The sequence below is a fragment of the Elephantulus edwardii genome, unplaced genomic scaffold (assembly GCF_000299155.1).
Source record: "Elephantulus edwardii isolate Elephantulus edwardi_28Jun2011 unplaced genomic scaffold, EleEdw1.0 scaffold00008, whole genome shotgun sequence".
Taxonomy (NCBI): domain Eukaryota; kingdom Metazoa; phylum Chordata; class Mammalia; order Macroscelidea; family Macroscelididae; genus Elephantulus; species Elephantulus edwardii.
In genome coordinates, this window is record NW_006399758.1 from 1,444,152 (window position 1) to 1,465,469 (window position 21,318).

Below are 21,318 nucleotides of genomic sequence, written 5' to 3' on the forward strand. Positions count from 1 at the left end.
AGAGCACGGTTTAGGGCTGTTATACAAAGGGTTGCTATGAGTCGCAAATGACTCGACGGCACATAACAACAACAATAACATTTTAATAGAAGTTGAGTCCATAAGTAGTTAGGCAACTTGTTCCAGGGCATGAAGCTAGAAATTAATAGACCTGGAATTTAAACCTCGACAATCTGACCCTGCAGAAGAAAGACCTAGCTATCTGCTGTAAAGATTATAGACTAGAACTCCCTATGGAGCAATTCTATTCTGTCATGTAGAATTGCTGTTAACTGAAAATCAACACTGTGGTACCCAACAAAAACAATCCAACTCTAACCAGTAAATTCTACAGCTTCTCAGAATTTTCTGATATATGCATATATACAAATAATATTTATAATTACATATCCATATATATATATATATATATAATGGGCATGTGATGCTTTTGCAATTAAAAAAGCAAGAACTATGTAAAAACAACAGTCAAAACTTTCTCATTCTTGGGACATTGGTTTTAAAATTATTTTTCATGAAAGGGAGACTAGTGACTTTAGCAATGGATCCAGGTATGTCAGAAATTATGAAAATGGTGCAGGATAGAACAGGGTTCAGATCTGTCATTTATATGGTCACTCTGAGTCATATTTGACTTGATGGTGATTAACAACAAGAAGGTTATTACATGTCTAGATACTTGAAAAATAAAAATGGTAGCCTCTGAAAGGTTATGATGGTGAGAAGTAGGAACTCCAGTATAATCAAAATGAAACAAGTGAGCAACTCGCCTTTTAAAATAAGGTACAGAGGTGAATTGACAATGTTTATATAAATACATTTATATATGATATGAGAAGGTCATAGCATCATTAGGCTCTAAAGACATGTAAATTACTTTTCAGGCAGTACATATGCTTCTTAAGTGGATGTAGGTGAGAGGAGTTCAAGTGGCTTTGCCTCTTGGCAGTTTGAATCCACCAACAGCTCTTTGGGAGAAATATGGGTAATTTCCTCCCATAAAATTTGCAGCTTTGAAAACCCAATGGACAAAGGATGGTTATGAGCCAGTTTTGAGCGAGTGATGTTGGTCAGGATGACGACACTGAAATTCACAAGAACTTCTGGAAAGCAGTTTGGCAATCTGGGACAAAGATGCAAGCAGAAACAATTTTTAAAAAATATCACTATTCTAGTCTCCATATCTAGCATAATGCCACACACATGTTAGAGAGTCCATGGAGTCCAGTATGACTCATAGCTACACCATGAACAAGAGAATGGAACTCTGCTTTATAACAGAGTTACTGTGTCAATCTACCTTGTTGAGAGTCTTCCTTTCTTTTCACTGACCCTCTATCTTGTAAGTATGATGTCTTTTTAACTAATAGCACAGCTGAAATATATGAGAGGAAGCTTTGGTATCCTTGGCTCTAAGGAGAACCCTAGTTACACTTTCTCAGAGAAATATTTGCTTGTTCTTTCAGCAGCCCTTAGGATATTCAGTATTCTTCTCCAGCACTTCAAATAACTGAGGACTGAGTTCGTGAGCGGAATGATTTTCTTTCACTTATTTGAGGTCTATATACTAAGGAATCAACTCAAAAGAAAATGATAGTATATTGAGCAAATAAATTAATTCAAGTGCTACTTCTAAGAGTGAAAAAATTGGAGCATTAAAAGTACCAATAATCAGAGAACCCTCCGGCTAGGGATGCTATATCCACACTATGGAACATTTAAATGAAAAAGAAAAGTGAATATGAAATGAGGTTTACTTCCTTTGCTTGGGGAAAATGGCAGAAGGGGGTCCAATTCTGGACAGATTGCTATTTGGTTGACATTTGATTAAGTGAAAGAGATAAAGTGTAGCCATAATGATACAGGAACCAGAAATCCTTCCTCCTCACCGACAGTATGGTAGGGAGAGAAGGTACTTGCTTTTCTAATGAAAGTCAATCAAAGGGGATTGAAATGAGGTTTCCTTACATTCTTATTCAGGATCTGAGAGCTTTTGACTCTTCTTCTGGCTGGACTGGCTGCTGAAACGAGAAGTAAAGAGACAGTGTTTGAGAATGTTGTGAGAGTGATTAATGCAGCTACAATAATTGTGCTGAGGTAGTTCTGGGCTTGCAGTAGACTGGAGGAAGAAGAGGCTGGGTTCAGCTACTCTGTGAGATGTTAGTACTTGTGTGATAAAGGTATGTGCTTTGTAAAAATGGAGCCATCCAATCATTTATTTTCCACACAGGGGTGAGAATCTTACCCACTCTGTCTCTCTGTGTTGTAGAGTTGCAAACAACTCTTAAATAACTGACCTTCTAGTAGGATTCTGAGGATGTAAATTACATGGGAGAAGATTGCTCATCTTATTCCTGAGAAGTCATTGGTGGATTTGAACCACCAACCTCAAAGAGGTGAGGTTAGCAAGGCAACTCTCTACAGATGATGCCACCAAAGCCCTCTAGAACTGACATCTCACCACACCACTGCCCTACTTAGAGCTGAAGTGACTCTTTTTTTAGGACGTCCTTCACTTGACTTATTCCTTTTAGTAGATAGAAATTGGGAAGGCATTATCCTTCTGGTGAAGTGACTTCTTATATCACATGTCAGACAAGCAATGGAGAGAGTGTTACTGTCATTGTTGTCATCTGCCTGTGAAGCACCTGACTGGGAAGCCGCAGAGTACAGCCTGCTGCTTAGTGGACAGGACTTCTATTTTGTTCACTTGGGTGTAAATCCTAGTAGACCAGCTGTGTGACCTGGGCAACCTCTTCAACATCTCTCGAGCTCACTCTCCTCATCTGTGAGACAAGGATAATTGTGGCTCCTGCCTCAGGGAGGTGTGACAAGGTGAAATGAAATAACCTTTATAACACCCCAGACCCAGTCAGTGTGTGCTACAGAGTGCTGCCAGTGGGAGTGGGACTGGGGACTGTCTTCTGCTTCCTTTTATACAGGATAAAGGTAGACAAGGAATAGGTGAGGGCCCCCCGTCCCTGCAGAACTTAGATAAGATTTCTCCTTCTTGAGCTTTCTTTCCCCAGTTCCTCCTCACACTGCCCTACTCACCTCACCACACCACCTCATTGTTTTATTATATATCACAGTTTATCCCCAGGGGACCTATTTTGAATGCTGTGGCACTCTTCACTCCAAAATTAAGCCCACTCTGGTGTGCCTCAGGAAATAACATCTGATAAAATTTCTTAGTAAAACCACAGGTTAGTTTTTTCCCCCTCTTCTGTATTTATCGTGAACTGCAGTCCATATACTCTTTCCCTTAAAGGGGTCCTTTTCTGTGGATGGTGAAAATATACAATTGTCTGCAGGTAAGGTTTGGTCTTTATTTTGTGATTTAAAAATAATTAGAAACACCATGACATTTGCTGTTACCATGTTTCTCTGGGTTGTCTATATCAGTTAAAAAATAGAGATAGTGGTTGAACCCTGTGTGTGTGTGTGTGTGTGTGTGTGTGTGTGTGTGTGTGTGTGTGAGTACTCTGGAAATGGGGCTACAAGAATGTTCTTGTTGGAGAGTTCAGGAGAAGACAAAATGAGGCAGAGCAAGGCGTGGGAGGAGGTGGACTTGATCCATTTATGATCTAATGTAAACCTATAAATACTCTTTTTCTCCAGAGAACATCTTCTTGCCTAGGGAAATGTCCATAAATACCCATGAGCACTCGGTTTAAGACTAACAGGTGACTATGAATGAAAATAGGAAGAAAGGAATATGGAATTAAGTGTTCATCATTAAATGAACATATATTAATTGAGTTAAATAAGGATCAAATGGAAATCACTTTGTAACTTATATATTTATTTAATGGTGCTTATTATTTGCTAGTTACTATTCTAGATGCTTTAAACACTAATTCACTTATTTCTCATAATAATCCTGGGAAGGAGGTTCTCTTTTTTCCTTTTATAGAAACAGAAATGGGCCTAAGAGGTTAAATGGCTTGCTGAGGGTCACAGAGCCATTTCTTAAAAGCTGTATTACACAAGTAGATCCAAAGGTCCTTTTTTGAACACCTCTGTAAGGAAGTGTGGCATTGTTCCTGAACCCTATTAAAAATGTTTTATTTAAGAGGCCTTACAACGTTTCCTTTTCCCTTTTAAAAAATTTTAAGTGAATAAAAGGAAAGAAAATGGACACATTTTTGAAACATTTTTAGATCAGCTTTAAGCATATTCCTCTACATAAAAGAAATAAAAATATTAGAGGTAAAGGTGGGATTTCTTTTCTATTCTCCCCTAATTATACTTCTTTCCTATTGGTGGCTCTTGAGATGTCAGATTCCATCTGCCTCTTTCTAATCTATGTTTTCACTTTTCTACATATATGGATCCATAAAATAATGTATAGTTTAGTGTCCAAATTCACATTTCTACCACCTACCACCCCCCTTTCAATTTTCCCCCTATAGATTCGATATCCCTAGGAACACTGAAGCTTCTGAGTTTGAGTTTCCCTGAACTAAATGCAGTGCTGCTGGGTCATAGAAAAACTTGGACTTTCCAAGTATATTTAAATCTCCAGAAAGAATTACAACTTCTGCACAACCAAGCTGAAACGTGTTTTCCTCCTTTTCTCTCTGGAAATGGATATCTAAAGTCTAATTTGTGTTCTGCTCGACATCTCTATGTGGCCAGGCTGGGAGGCCCCCTTCACTCAGAAATGACCCTGTCGGAGGCTGATACAGGAGGGAGGAAAAAAGGCATTCATTGAACGGGGAGTCACAACACTAGCAAACACCTAGCTCACTTCATTCATGCCTAACAATGAGACCAGAGGCTAAGCCCAGTCACAGGCTCTCTGAGCTGCAGGGTAAGGATCGAGGTGTCAGGAGACAGGACCACCTTTGGCAGGGCAAAAGAACTTTCCAGAACCAGGTATTGGAGTCCACTGCACCCTCACATAAAGCCCCTCCCAGAACAGAATGCTGTTTCTCCCATCACACCTTTCCTGTGGCTATAGTTCCAGGTCAAGTTTGGGAGTGGTGGTGGGGAGTGTCTCTGGGCTCTGTGGGAAGGACAGGGGTCTGGGAAAAACTTGATCTGTACTTTGGCTTGAGCCCACCCCTGGAGGTTTTTTCTGCATATTACATGGCCCAGTTTTCAATCATACTTGAAGCCAGTAGGTCCTCTTTTCAAACTCACTTCCCACTGGAGAAAAGGAAGAGTAAGCCCGGCTTCCCTGTAAATTTTTTCATCTCTATTTCCTAAAACAGTGGCTCTCTGTCACTGTCACAATATCCTCTCACTACCATGAAGTGGTGAGGGGGTCATTTAATTGTATTTGTTTTCCTCAGATGGCTTGTTTCTAATGACTGATGCTTATTCAACGCTTTCTTTCCAGGAAAACAAAATAAAAACCAAATACCATGAGACCCAAGACCCTGTCAGCCATCGTACCCTGGAGAACAGCACAGGGTTAAACAGCATGGATTGTCCCTTGCCCTGTGCCCCTGCGTCAGCAGTCACATTAGGCGCATAGCCAAAGTCAACTTGGACTCACCCTTAGAAGGAATCACGGTGGTGAAAACTTCAATGTTCTCATCACTGCAGCTGTAAATCTGATGCATCGTGCCTGCTTTCTCTCCCCAAAAGTGCTGTGGCAGGGCCCCCCAGCTCCGTAGCCCTAATCGAGAGGTTTCCTAATCCAATCTGGTTCAGGCATCATTGTGCAGGCCACAAAAGACAGGCTCAGCTCTCATCTCCTCTCATTCCAGAGTCTTCACCGCAACATTTTCTAATCCCATCTGTCCTTTTTTTTTTTTTGTGAGTCCTATTATTGCAAACCTTTGATTGAGCGTGGAGGCTTAGTCCCCTCCCCTGCTAGGAGGTATTTAACATTTTTATTCTGCCGTGTCTGCTGCAGTGAATTTGGAAGTCTTTTGTCAAGTGATGATAACGTGAAATCGCCTGTGCGGGTAGCACCAAGCCTGGCTGGAAAATTTCGTCAGAGAGGAAACATGAATTTTGGCCACCAGCAAGTCTCCTGCTTATGTTAGAAATGAACAGGCTACCCCCTCCCCTTTTCCTCTTTTCTTCCAGGAGAACTTGATATTCAGTACTTTGTCATGTGTTAACTTGGCTTCCTTCAAAGTTTCTATTTTAAACAAAAACACTGCTTCTCCGGCGCATATTTAGTCCATGTCGGTACATGACAAGGCTGACATTTCTGGTGGGCCACACGGTTAGCATCCCCAGGTCTAATCCTCAGAGGCATACAGAGACCTGGTACAGGCAGTTCCTGTGCACCCGAGGTGTCCAACCACAGGAAATCAGATAGGAATACCCTAAATATCCTAAAAGCAGCTCTGGTGGTCTAGTGAGTGAGGAATTGGGCTAGCAACCTAAAGGCAAGCAAGCGGTTTGAATCCACCAGCTCTGTGGGAGAAAGATGGACAGTCTACCCCTGTGTGATTTACATTCTCAGAGAACTCACTGGACATTTAGCTATGAGTTGGTTCTGACTGGACAGCACAGAACAGCAACAAGTATGTCTTAATTTATTTGTTATCCTTCGGGGCAGTGGTGATTCAGTGGTAGAAATCTTGCCTCGTATGAGGGATATTCAATTCTTGGCCAATCCACCTCCAGCCACTGCCTCCCTGTTAATGGAGGCTTGCATGTTGCTATGTTGAACATATATCAGCAGAACTTTCAGACTAAGACAGGCTAGAAAGGAAGGCCTGGTGATTTACTTCTGAAGATCAGTCCGTAAGGAACTCTATGGATTACAGTGGTCTGAACATGAGAATGGAGCAGGACTGAGGCCACTGTGAGTTAGGGGCTACCTTGACAGCAGCTAACAACAACAACATAACATATACAACACTATTCTACATATCCTACATGGAAATTGCCAACAATTTTATCTTACTTAGATCTACAATCCACATCTTTGGTACCAGGAGTCAGGAGATCAGATGTATGGCACTGGATAAGTCTGTTCGCAGAGACCTCTCCAAGTTACTCAGGAGTCATGATGTCAGTTTGAAGACTAAGGTGTGCCTGATTCAAGCCATGGTCTTTCCTGTCACTTGCTGTGCATGTGAAAGCTGGACAATGAATAAAGATTACAGAAAAATAATTGATGCCTTTAAGCTGTGGTGTTGGAGAAGGGTGCTTAATATCTTATAGACTGCCAGAAGAACTAGCAGATTATGTCTTGGAGAGTGCAGCCAGAGTGCTCCTTGGAGGCAAAGATGGCAAAGACACCTCTCCCATACTTTGGACATGTTGCTAGGAAAGGGTATTCCTTGGAGAGAGACAACATGCTTGGAAAAGTGGACGGTCAGTGAAAGACAAGAAGACCCTCAATGAGATAGATTTGCACAGAGACTGCAGCAACGGGCTCAAGAATGTCAGAGATGATGAGATTGACACAGGATAGGTCAGGGTTCATATCTATTGTTCATATGATCACCATGAGTCGTAGTTGACTTGACCTATAATAACAGCAACATCCTACATATTTTAAATAATAATAGACAATTACAGTTAAAACTCACATATATCATGCCAAACCCATTGCTTTTTATTACAGGTTTATTTCATTGTCATCATTTTCATAATGTATTAATATTAATAATGATGTTGTGTGCTGACAAGTTGGAACCGACACACAGCTGACTCACAGCTAGCTGATCCTCCACTGGGTTTTCAAAGGCTTTGCATCACACAGGAGGAGATTGTCCATATTTCTCCCAGGGTGCAGCTAGTGGATTTGAACTGCAGGCCTTGGTTTGACAGCACAACTTCTTACCACTAGGACACCAGCTACCATTTATTGCACTCTTGCTATAGGAAGTCTTGGTGGTATAGTGTGTTACTTGCTGGGCTTTTAATGGAAAGGTTGGTGGTTTGAATCCACCAGCTACTCAATTGCAAGGCAGTTTTCTCTTCTAAAGCTTCATTGCCTTAGAAACCTGGTGTTGTTGTTACGTGCTGTCGAGTCACAGGTGACTCATAGCGACCCTAAGAAGGAGAGTCCTCGACTCTTGGGTGTCTTTCATCCTCTCTCCAGATTCATAGGGTTTCCAGAGGCAAGCTATTATGAAAGTGGATGCCACTCCTCCTTCCAAGCTTGTTTTAATGGGGGAGCTCCACCCCACTGTCTGCATTGGGTAGCCAACCATTAACGCATTTGACACATCAGTATCACAGTGTTCAGCCTCACAGCAAGCACAAGTGTCTGCGGTACGGCAACTTGTACACCAGGGCTATATGACCGAGAGCAATGTCTGAACAAAAACAATGAAAGACAGGCTCGAGGGCTGCAAATGAAAAGTCATCCACCTTTGGCTTGGTAGCATCACTTTCTGTCCACTGGGCCAGCTGATCTCTCTCTCTATGTTGATGTTATTGTTGTTAAGTGCCGTCGAGTCGCAGATGACTCATAGAGACCCTGTGAAGGAGAGTCCTCAACATTTGGGTGTCTTTCATCCTCTCTCCAGGTTCATAGGGTTTCCGGAGGCAAGCTATTACGGAAGTTAGAAACCTGGTAGAAAGTTATTAGTGAATTGGAATCAATTCAACAGCAGTGGGTTTTAATGGAGGTAGGTAAGCTGCTTTTTTATCTCATTACTATTTATAAGCCCTCATTGTGCTATTATTTTTGCCATATGGTGGGGAAACTGAGGCATAAAGGGATTGAGTAACTTGACCCAAATGAAAATAGCTAGTTTGTGGGTTAATTATGATTTAAAGCCTAGCTCAACACCAAAGCTAATGTATTTATTTAACCATGAAATTATTATACCTTCCTCTTCAGTTCTCAAACATTCCTTACTACTTTGAACTTGGGTGCACCAAAGCTATAAAATCTTTGGCTTGAAGATTGAGAAGTTGATATCCATTACTATCTTCATAATAGGCCTATTTGGGGTCTAATTTACTTATCAAGTAGTTGCAAATATTACACCTATTTCTCTAAAAATGACAATATGCACATAGAATGGGTTGGAAAGTCTTGGGGATTGTGCTACCTGCCCTGTCCCAGATACATTGAAGCTCTGAGCTTTGAAGCCAACCGAAAGGCACAAAATTCACCAACTGTTCTGTGAGAGACAGATGGGCAATCTTGTGCAATTTATTGCCTCTGAAAACCTGCGGGAGGGTCAGAAGATGAATATGTTTTGGCTCGACAACACGTAACAACAACAATAACCTAGATCAGAGCTGCTCTGGTAGCAGAGTTGATAGTTTGCTGTGTTACTAACCCAAAGGTGGCACCTCTCTGGTCATTCCAACCTCCCAGGAGCTTTGTGGGAGGACTCCCTTGATGACGTCAGTCTTCTCCCATGCAATTTTCATGAAAAGCCTCTGAAGACCCTGAAAATGGGGTGTTTGCTGTAATTGAGTAAATGAAGTTGAGATCATACTGAAAAGGTGTGTGTCTGTGTGTGTCCTAATCTAACATGTGTGAGATTAGAAGAGATACAGACACAGAGGAAAAACAACCATGTAGTGTTGGAGGGACAGATTAGAGTGATTTATAAATCAATGAACTTTGAGGATTGCCAGCTGTCACCAGTAACGAGGAGAGATCTTTGCTACACTCAAGTCTAATTTTTTAAAATGCCTTCCTACCGGAGGGGCTCATCTACCAGCACCATATCCAACAATGTTCTGTGGTTATTCAGAGAGTTTTTGAAGGCCTGGTATTTAAAAAGTGGATGGCCAGCCCTGCTTCTGGGTATGTCTTAATCTGGAAGTTCCACTGAAAACTTCTTACCATGGCTGAGCAGGCTGGTATCTGAAACACCTGTGACATAGTTTCCAGAAATTGGGAGAGAGGCACAGGAGAAATTCTTAGAGTACCCCAAGAAAGAATTAACACAGCCATTCTTTCTGATTACAAACCAATAGCAAGCACTTCCAGAATAGTGAGATGACACATTTCTGGTTTTCTACCATCTACTTTGTGGAATTTTATTAACTCTGAAAACTGTGTAAGTTCTACCTGAACTTATCACCTTGCCTACATTTGACTGGACCAGAATAAACAATGACCATTGTTGCCCCTGGAACTGGAAATTAGAATGTAGTGTACTCTGGTTCTTGGGAGGCTTACAGAAAGAAGGTGTAAACTTTGAAAATCTAGGATGTTTCTAAAAGCCAAATGAGGTGAAGATGAGGGAAGCTGATACAAATAAATGACTCCAAAGAAAAGGGGCCTGGAGTGGAGCAAAAATCTGAATTTTATTTAATTAATTAATTAGCTAATTAATTAATTAATTATTTAATTTAATTTTTTTTTTTTAAATTGGATGAGGGAGGAAATGTACTTCTTCCCATTGTACCTACTTGGAAATCATGTGGTGACCTGTGTTCACCGAAATAGTGAGAACCAGTGGAAGGAATGGGAATGTTGGGGATTGAGAGGGATGTAAGGAAAGTGGGGGGTAGGACTGGGGGGTTGAGGGAAATAGATTCAGTGGGACATAAGGGAGCAGAAATTGAGAGGGAGAGAGTATTTCTGGGTGTCATGGATTGAACAATTCCCCCCTGCCTCAATATGCCAATTTGGTTATTATCAGTAGTTTATTATATCAATCCCTCTCATCTAGGGTCTTCCTCTCCTGTGCTGTCCATCCACCCTTCCTAGCATGATGTCCTTCTCCAAGGACTAATCTCTCTTGGCCATGTGCCCAAAGTAAGTGAGGTAGAGCTTCAAAATCCTAGTCTCTGAGGAGAAACTTGGTTTCACTCTACCTTAGACAGACCTACTTGTTTTCTTGGCAGTTCGTGATATGTGTAAGACTCTTCTCCAGCACCACAACTCAAAGGCAGCTATTCTTCTTCTGCCATCTTTAGTCATCGTCCAACTTTCTGAAGCATAACAAGTAATTGAGAAAACTATGGCCTGAGTTAGGCACACCTTTGTATCTAGACTGACATCATGCTCGGAAGGGTGGACAGACAGCTCAGGAAAGGAAGATCCTGGATGAGGTAGATCGATACAGTAACTGGAGCAACAGGGATTGGTGTGTCGGAGTTAGTGGGACTGCTCAGGACAGGGAAGGGTTCAGAGCTGCTGTACATAGGGTACATACACATCACAGGCGACTCAATGGCATATAACCACACTAACATAATATGACAGTTTTGGAAGCAGGAGTGGCAGCCACTTCTTAAGTAACACGTCTCCTGAAACTCTATAAACTTTGATAAATGTCGATGGTTGTAGAGGGGCTTCAGGCCTTTTGCTCATGGAGTCGCTATGAGTCGTGTTCCACTCGAAGGCCATCAACAACAATGATAATAACAATAACAACAGCAACAGTAGTTTAGAAATTATGTAGTGGTGTAATTTGGCAGTTATGTGATTACTTAATTTGGTGATTTTGTAATTACATTGTTCTTTCCTTTGATGTAAACTGATGTTATCAGCCAATCAGTTGTGAAGGAATTAGGGTGGATAAAACAACCTTATTCTAGTCATGGCTTGTCAAGGTGTGGCCTTTTTATTTTACAGGAAAGAGAAGGAGGGACCCCAGTACCCTTCTCTCCATACATACACACAGAGCTAGGAGTGGAGCATGCCTTTTGGCCCAGGGTCCCTGAGCTGAGACCCTCCTGTTGTTGTTGTTAAGTGCCGTTGAGTTGCAGGCGACTCATAGGGACCCTGTGAAGGAGAGTCCTCAACACTTGGGTGCCTTTCATCCTCTCTCCAGGTTCATAGGGTTTCCAGAGGCAAGCTATTATGGAAGTGGATGCCAATCCTCCTTCCAAGCTTGTTTTAATGGGGAGCTCCACCCCACTCTCTGAGACCCTCCTAGACCCATGGAAATCTCCAAGGAAGGGTAGGCCCAATGATGTTAAAAGTAGACAAAAGCCAGTGCTCTGAATTCATACTTTGTAAAAATAAATTTCTGTTAAAGCCATCCACCTGTGGCATTTCTATAACAACTTTAGGTAACTAAGGACTGGGTTTGATAGTTCTCTGGCCTTTCTTTATTCCTTACCTTGAGGCCAGTGAGTGAGTGACCCTGTTACCATTTGGTACATTGTCTTTGGACTCAAGTCTAAGTAAGTTTTGGTCATTTCAACTAAAAGCAGTACTATTTAAGATATCTTTGTATTTATCAGTTTTATAACCTTCACTATGATTAAATTGTTGCTTTTGATAAACGCCATCAAGGTGAGTCTAACCACAGGTCCAAGACAGAGAAACCTTGCCCCATCTTGCTCCATCCTCACAGTCTACTGCTTTAAGCCCATTGTAGTCACTGCATCTATCCACCACACTGACGATCTTTATCTCCTTTATTCACCTTCCACTTTTCCAAACATGATGCCCTTTTCCAGGGACTGACCTCTCCTGCTAACATGGTAAAGTTACATTAGAGAAAGTATTGCCACCTTCATTATTAAGGAAGCACTCTGGCCGTAGTTCTTCCAAGACAGGTTAGTTTGTCCTTTGGTGATCTATGGACTTTAATACTCTTCACCAATACCATACTTCAAAGGCATCAATTATTCTTTGATTTTCCTTATTCACTGTCCCATTTTAATATGGGGGGTTTTTGTGTACTATTGAGTCGGAACAGATCCATACATAGGTGACCCTCTGGTGGGTTTTCAGAGGCAGTTAATCGCACAGGAGTTTGCCCATCCTACTTCCATGGAGCAGTTGGTGGATTTGAACCATATGCCTTAGGGATTACAGTGTGGCTTTTTGCCACTAGACCACCAGAGCACCATATTTATACACATATAATGTAATTAAAAATACCATAGATTGATTAAAACACACCTTAGTCTTGAAATTGAAATCCTTACTCATTAGCACTTTAAAGAAGTCCTTGGCAGCAGATATGCTTATGTAATATATCATCTACTTTCTTTACTGCTGTTTTCATGGGTATTGTTTGTGATCCAAGCAAAATTAAATCCTTGACAGTGTCAATATTTTCTCCACTTACCTTGATGTTGTTTGCTGGTTTAGTTGGGAGGACTTTTGTTTCCTTGATGTTGAGGTGTAATCATACCGGAAACTTTGATCTTCTTCAGCAAGTGCTTCAAGATATCTTCAAGTTCAGCAAGCAGGGTAGTATCATCTGCTTACCTCAGCTTGTTTATCAGTCTGATTCTAATCTTCATGCCATATTTTTTGTCATATAGTCCAGTATCTCAAATTATTTGCTTAACATATAGATTGAATAGATATGGAGAAAGGCTATACCCTTTCTTGACTTTAAATCATTCACAATCTCCTTGTGCTGCTTCTTGGTTCTGAATGAGCACAATATTCTGGAATTATCATTTCCCCCAGTGTTATCCATAATTTTTTATGACTCACACAGTCAAATCTCTTTTCATAGTCAATAAAATACAAGTAAACATCTTTCTGTTATTCCCTAGTGGCCCAGATCCTTCTGACACCAATAGTGAAATCCCTTGTTCCATGGTCTCTTCTGAATCCATCTCAATTTTCTGGCCGTTCCCTGTAAATGTATTGCTCCAGCCATTTTAAAACAATCTTTAATGAGATTTTGTGTGTCACATTGTTTGATTCGCTGGATTTTTTTTTTTTTTTAAAAGGCACAAACATGTTTCTTTTCCAGCTCACTGGCTTTACAAATGTCTTGTCATAAATAAGTAAGCACATCCAAGGCTGTGTGTATTTGTTAAAAAAATCTCTATTAGTATTCCATCAGATCCTGGGGGTTTATTTTTTGCCAATACCTTCAGTGCAGTTTGGACACTTTCTTTGAATATAATTGGTTCTTGATCACATGCCATTTCTTGAAATAATTTTATGTTGACCGCTTCCTTTTGGTATAATGTCTCTTTGTATTCTTTTCACCTTCTTTTGGTACTTCTTGTATCCTTCAAAATTTTGCCCATAGAATCCTTCAGTATTGCAACTCTAGACTTGAATTTTTTTAATTTGTTTAGTTCTTTCACCTTGAGAAATGCCAAGTGTGTTCTTCTCTTTTGATTTTTTTTTAATTTCACATCCTGGACATTTCATTAGAATGCTTTGTTCTATCTTTGTGAGCTGCCTTTTGAAATGTTCTGTCCAGCTCCCTTACTTCTTAATTTCTTTCCTTTGATTTAGCTTCTCCATCTTCTAGAGCAAATTTCAGAGTCTCTTTTGACATCCATTTTGGTCTTTCTTTTATTTTAAATAGCCCTTTGCTTTCATCATGTGTGATGTCTTTGATGCTGTCCTACAACTTGTCTGGTCTTCTTGTCTGGTGAAGGATGCATCAAATCTATTCTTTTTGTTTTGTCTTATTATTAAATTTTATTAATTTTAATGAACACTTACAGAGATTTTGGGTTTTCGTTCATTCATTGTTGCACTGTTTTCTCTACCCTCCTCCCCAGTTCGTTCTTCCCCCCCCCCGAAAGTCTGTTTTAACTGTCCAATTGCCACAGTGCTTGTCAAAGCCAGTTCTGATTAATCTCCTTTGTCAGTGTGTCCTTTGCCATTCCCTATCACTCCTCCCTGAGAGAGACTTCACCTTGATTCATAAGGAAAAGGGGATGGCATGTTCTCTTAGCTACTTCCTGTTGAAAAGGGACGCTGTAGGTTTCAGGGTGAAGATCTTCTCTCACTACTCTAAAGGTCGATCAAATCTATTCTAAACATGATTTTTAAACTCAGATGGGTTATATTCAAGGTCATACTTTGGCTCTCATAGTTTTTTCTAAAATTGACATTAGTTTTAATTTGAACTTACATGTGAGCAATCAAGGGTCTGTTTGACAGGTGGTCTCTACCCTTGTTATGACTGATAACACTGAGCTTTTCTACCATCTTTTTCTGTAGATTAAATTGATTGGAGTATTGTGTATTCCATTACCTTAAAAATTCAAACTCATTGCTATCCATTCAGAACTAATAAAGCCTACATCTATGATCACCATTTATGGTTTTTTCAAAAAAGAATTTTTTCGTGAATAATTCATTGGTCCTATAAAATTCCACTATGGGATTTCTGGCCTCATTTCTATAACCAAAGTCACATTTTCCTACTACCAGTTTTTATTTGTTTCAAACTTTTGCATCCTAAACACCAGTTATTATTAGTGCATCTTGCTTGAATGTTTGGTCATTTTCAGACTACAAGAGTTGATAGAAATCCTTAATTTGGCCTTAGTGGTAGATATGAAAAATTGGGTAAAGGACATATTAAAGATGCTGGCATAGTAAATTATATGATTGCCAGATTAAAAATGATCAATATCAGTCTATTTCAACTCATTAATAACCAGGATATCAATTTTTGACAACTTCTGATTGTCCTAGATTCGTACTTTTTATGCTTCATGTTCCTATTATTAATGGATGAATATTTACAAGTTTTTGTTCCAATTTTGAAGGATGTTACATCAGCAAATGAAAGTTTTTCGTGGATGGAAAGCTCGATTCCGTCCACATCATTGAGGGAGGTTCTACTTTGAGAAGGTGGCTCTTCTCCTGTTGTACTTTAAGTGTCTTCAATCTAAGGACCTCACCTTCTGTCACTGAATTGTACACTATTTTGCTGCTATTAATCAGGTTTTCTAGGATTTATTTCAGAAGCGGGTGGAGAATTCTGCTGCCTATCTAGCCTGTCTTAGTCTGCAAGTTCCACTGAAATCTGTCTACCATGAATGACCCTCCTGGCATTTGAAATACTGGTGACACTGCTTCCAGCATCATAGCAACATGAAAGCCACCACAGTACAACCAATTGACAGATAAATGGTGGGTTAAATCTGAGAGTCATATGATTTTCAATGACTAATTTTTCAGATACAAATCTCTAGATCTTTTTCTCAAGATACCTCTGTGTGGATTAAAACTTCTTACCTTTTCATTAGCAGTTGAGCCCACTAGTACCATTAGTACTGATTAGCAGTTAGACCATTAGTACCTCCCAGGGACTCCAGTGAATCATTACTTAACAAAAGGTAATATTACAGGCAGGAACTAAAAGACATAACTGTAATTCCAAAGACTTGATATTAATTGAAAGTTAGGAGCTCTCTGAGGGTATTGTGATATAGATTGAATTGCATTCTCTGAAAACATTTGTCAGTTTGGCTGAATCATGATTCTCAGTAGTTCAACAGTTACATAATAATGTAATAATAGGATTCCCCATGATCTGGTAGCTTGGAAGAAGGGTGACTATTTGAATCCTCTTAGAGTTGTCAATGATTTCATTTTACATGTATCCACAACCAACAACTTTGGTATAAGCAATCATGAGATCAGGAAACATGTTGCATTGGACAAGTCCACTGTCAGGGATCTCTTCAAATTACTTAGGAGCAAAGATGCCAGTTTGAAGACTATTGTGTGTCTTTTCAATCACTTGCTGTCCATCTGACAGTTGAAGAATAGATAAGGATAGAAGAATTGATGCCTTTGAACTGCGGTATTGGAGGAGAATACTTAATATCCCACAGACTGCCAAAAGAACAAACCGACATGTCTTGAAAAAAGTATAGCCAGAATGTTTCTTAGAGGCAGAGATGGCAAAACTTTGTTTCATATGCTTTGGGGATGTTTTTAGGAAAAGTGATACCTTGGAGAGGGACATCATGCTTGGAAAGGTGGTGGATCAGTGAAAGATATAATGCCTGCAGCAATAGGCTCCAGTATATCAGAGATGAGGAAGGACAGGATAGGACAGAGTTCAGATCTACTGCTTATAAGGGTCGCTGAGTCATACTTAACTTGATGGTATCTAACAAGAAGAATAACATAGTTGCTTTGAAAGGCATGCCTAGTGATCTGCTTCTGGAATGTCACATTCTTGGGGACCTTATGGAGCAGTTCTACTTTGTGTATGTACATTGGGTCACTATGGATTGAAATAGACTCAGCAGCAACCAACAACAATGACCGATAGTTTTCTTTGGACCTGTCACAGCATTATGGTTGACATCTATTATACACCATGCTCCTCATACAATGAGCTTAGTCCACAACAGCCCTCTATCATCTATGTAAGAGTCCTCAACCAGCAGTCAGGATCCTAAAGCTGCCCTACTATCCCTTCCACCACCATCCCCTGTGCTACTCTTTAACTTTGGAGTTCTGAAAAAACTCAGTTTCCTCAGAATATAAGCTTTGGTGACTCTTTTGTGAAGTTGGAGATACGTTCATAATTTTAGCATTCTCCTTTCTGTTCCTCTTAGAGAGGGAAATAGATAGTTTCAATCATTAACTTATGCAAAGTTGTGTTCTTTGGGTATGAAGACTCTCAAGTTGGAAGGCAATTGCTTACAGCATAGTTAAAATACAAGATAATTAAGTTTTAATTTTACATAAGTAACAAATCTTTTCTTCCCTTCCCCTCAACAGAAGTATGCCTGTGTTGCATTCCTGAAGACCCACGGTTCAAGGCCACCAGTTGCTTCCCGGAAGAAGGATAGGTAGTCTCCTCTCATGTGATTGACTGCCTCTGAAGACCCACTAGAGGGTCAGGTATGGGTCAGTTTTGACTCTGTTGCACAATAACAACACACTTAGATGAAAGAATTCTTTGTTGCTTTATCAGAAATCCAAATCTCGTTGAGTGTCCTATATAATAGATGGAGAAGAGATTGAGATAGGTAACAATTTCAGTTTGCTCAGTTCCACAGTCCACACTCTTGGCACCAGCACTCAGGAAATCAGACAAAACTTTCATTAGCTAAATCAGCTGTTAGGGACCTCTCCAGAGTGCCGAAGAGCAATGGCATCAATCTAGAGACTAAGGTGTGCCTGATCTGGGCCATGGTGTTTGCAATTATTTGCTATGCATAAGAGAGCTGGACAGTGACTAAGGATGGCAGAAGAAGAATTGATGTCTTTGACTTGTGGTGCTGGAGGAGAGTGTTGAACATGCCATGGACTGCCAAAAGAACAAACAAGTATGTCCTAGAGAAAGTGAATCCAAATTGCTCATTGGAGGCAAAGATTTTGAAGCTCCCTCTGACATACTTTGGGCATGTTGCCAAAAGAGTTCAGTTCTTGGAGAAGAACATCATGCTTGGAAGGATGGAGGGACAGCACAGTAGGCAGATATGGATGAGATGGATTGACACAATAACTGGGATAATAAGGGCAGGTGTATTGGAGGCAGCGAGATTGGCTTTGGATAGGTCAGAGCTCAGAGCTATTGTACTTAGGGTCACTATGAGTCACAGGCTACTCAATGGCACAAAATAACAACAGAATTATCCAACCTAACAGATGTCTCCATTAGCTCCTATATTTCAACCTTGAAGTTCTCTATTTCAGCAAAATTTCTACTGGGATGGTTTCCAAGGGAGTGTTAGAGGCCTGTGCTAGTACTTACAACCTGTGTAGATTGCATGTTTATTTATTTTTTTTTTTGGCTGGCCTCTGGTAAGTCTAAGAGGCCTTATTACAGTGTGGTGGCTTAAGTGCTTAGTATACAGTTGAGTATAAAGCAGGTACTGAATGGTTTTATGTTGAGTAAAGTTATCAACTCTCTTTTTTGGAATATAATTGGAGAAGAGTCTTACTAGGGCACTGACTTTCCTCTCTTTCAAGTCTTCTATAATAACACGATTGTCAAACCAGAAACAACCACAATCAGTTTAGGCCAGCCTCAGGACCTCCATTTATAAATTTCCCTTAACTAGTGTCTCCTAAATGCATACCCTCCTGAGACTTCATAATAGTGAAGCCAAAACCCCTTGCAACTATTGACAAATGAAAGAAAGAACACTTATCCCAATATCAAACTTGACCTCACTTCAACAGCTCCAGTCTTTGCTTAAATGACAACCTCCTGATGGTGTTGAAATGTAATTCAGAAGGCTGCATATTGGAGTGGACTTGGGGAGAGGGATTGTATAACAATGAAAGAATTTTACTTTTTAAAAAGAAGAACGAACTGAAAGGGAGGAGTGGGCAGGGAGAAAAGTGCAACAATGAATGAATGGAAATCCAAAATATCTGTAAATTTTCATTAAAATTAATAATAATAATAATAATAAAATGACAGCCTCCAGAACTATTTCTATTTCCCCAACTATCTCAAACCTTCTTATAAAAGGAATTTTTCTCATTCTCAGGTTGCAGTCTTTATTGTAGCTATTTGGTTCACTCACTCATTCACTCACTGCTGTCAGGCCAGAACTGACTTACAGTTGATCCTCCACCAGATTTTCAGAGGCTGTAAATTGCATGGGAGGAAATTGCTTATCTTTCTCCCATGCAGCACGTGGTGGATTTGAACCACTTGTCTGTGAGTTGGGAGCACAGCTCCTTATCCACTAGGCCATCAGACTTCTCAAGGTACTTTATTTACTCCCAGATAAAAATATTTTCTAATTTTTTAAAAATAATTTTACTCTGGGATCTGCCATCTTAAGTCTAGAAATTACTACATCCCTATGCTTTCCCTTGGGGTGTCCAAGTGGATCTGAATCAAAATGCCCTGGGTGGCATTAAGAGGATTTATTCAACAGAAATTACATCAAACAGAGCCTTTGCAGAAAGTTCTCTTTCTGTTGTTTCCCCTCCCATTGTCCTTTTATTTTCTGGGTCTTTGATATCAGTCCTTAAATGAAAGACCTAAGATTGCACATTAATGAAAGAAGCCACATAATGCAGAAGTGAAGGCAACAATCGGTAACTCAGCCTGGTGGAAAATAAGAAGGGGAAAGATAGAAGGTTTGTTGTACTTAGGACTTGTACTCTGACTGTGAACCGTCCCGGAAAACAACAGAGGATACTGCTTGGTCTTTACCTACTAATGCTATGTTGCCTTCTTGTTGGGTGATGAAGGCCTATTTTTCTTGTTAAGGGAAATCTCTCTCTCTCTTTTTTTTTTAATTAAACCAAATATAAAACCCCAAACCCTTAAACTCACTGCCATCAAGTTGGAACTGACTCATAACTGACCCTCCAGTAGGCTTCAGAAACTATAAATCACAGAAATTAAAGCTGGATTTAGAAAAGACCATGGCACCAGGGATATCATTGCTAATGTCACATAGATGAAAGCAGAGTATACCAGAAAGATGTCTATTTGTGTTTTATTGGCGATACAAAGGCATTTGACTATGTGGATCATAATAAACTATGGTTAACATTGAGAAGAATGAGAATTCCAGAACTCTTCATTGTGTTCATGCAAAACCTATACCTAGACCAAGAAGTTGTTGTTTAAACAGGACAAGGAAATACACTATGGTTTAAAACCAAGAAAGTGTGTGTCAGCATTATATCCTTTCTACACACCTATTCAATCTGTATGCTTGAGCAAGTCATTTGAAATGCTGACCTTTATGATGAAGAATGTGGCATCAAAATCAGTGAAAAATCAATTGCATTATTCAGAAAATGCAACCTTGTTTGTGGAAAATAAGAAAGGCTTGCAGCACTTATTACCAGAGATCAAGACTACAACCTTCATTGTGGGTTACATTTCAACATCAAAAAAAACAAAAAAATTATCATTAATAAGCCAATAGCCAACATCATAATAGATGGAGAAAAGAGTGAAGCTGTCAAAGATCTCATCTTGCTTAGATCCTCAATCAACATTATTGGTAATCAGGTAATCAAAAGATAAGTCACATTGGGAAAAGCAGCTGTAAAAGACCTCTTCAAGGTGTTTAGTAGCAATGATGTCAGTTTAAAGACCAAGATGCTCCTGATTCAAACCATGGTCTTGCCAGTTACTTGCTATGCATCCAAAAGTTGGACAAAGGCTAAGGGTGACAGAAGAAGAATCAATGCCTTTGAGCTGTGGTGTTGGAAGAGTACTGAGTATCCTATAGACTGCCAAATGAATAAATAAGGATGTTGCGGAGAAATGGCAACTAGTACCTCCTTAAGGCAATGGTACTAAAACTTGTTCTCACATACATTGGGCATGTTGTCAGGAGCGGGCCACTCTTTGGAAAAAGACAGAATGCATGGAAAGGTCAGTGAAAGAGATGAAGACCCTCCACAAGACGGATTCACACAGAGACTGTAACAATGGGCTCGAGTCCATTGGAGATGATGCGGATGGCACAGGATAGGGGAAGGTTCAGATTGGTTTCATAGAGTTACTATAAGTGATAGTCTACTTTAGGGCACCTAACGACAAATATTACATGATGCCACTGTTGTAGAATGGGACTGTCCTTGGGGCTGGGGAGAGACTGAGTAAGATGGGTTCAATAATGTATACTGCACTGCAACAGAGGAGGGAGAGAACCGTTTAAAAGAGAGATATAACTGGGTATTTCTGTCATCACAGGAGACTAGAGTGAGGGCTACATGGTGGAGGGGACCTGGGGGAGGGTTTGTAAAACAATGAAAGAATCTTTTCTTTTACTTTTCCATAATTTTTGGACTCATGT

At 40.1% G+C, this 21,318-nt stretch overlaps 1 protein-coding gene across 1 annotated transcript in view; it reads right to left on the reverse strand.

Moving 5' to 3' along the window:
* LOC102852688 (chromosome unknown open reading frame, human C8orf46) overlaps nucleotides 1-5,573 on the reverse strand; it is a 32,660-nt gene extending 27,087 nt beyond the window's left edge. Inside the window, exons 1-2 of the mRNA XM_006880426.1 lie at nucleotides 5,507-5,573; nucleotides 1,969-2,021 (exon numbers count right to left, since the gene is read on the reverse strand). Coding sequence (XP_006880488.1) covers nucleotides 1,969-2,021; nucleotides 5,507-5,573 — 120 coding nt within the window. The remainder of the gene's footprint in view (nucleotides 1-1,968; nucleotides 2,022-5,506) is intronic.
* Nucleotides 5,574-21,318: the final 15,745 nt, after the last annotated feature.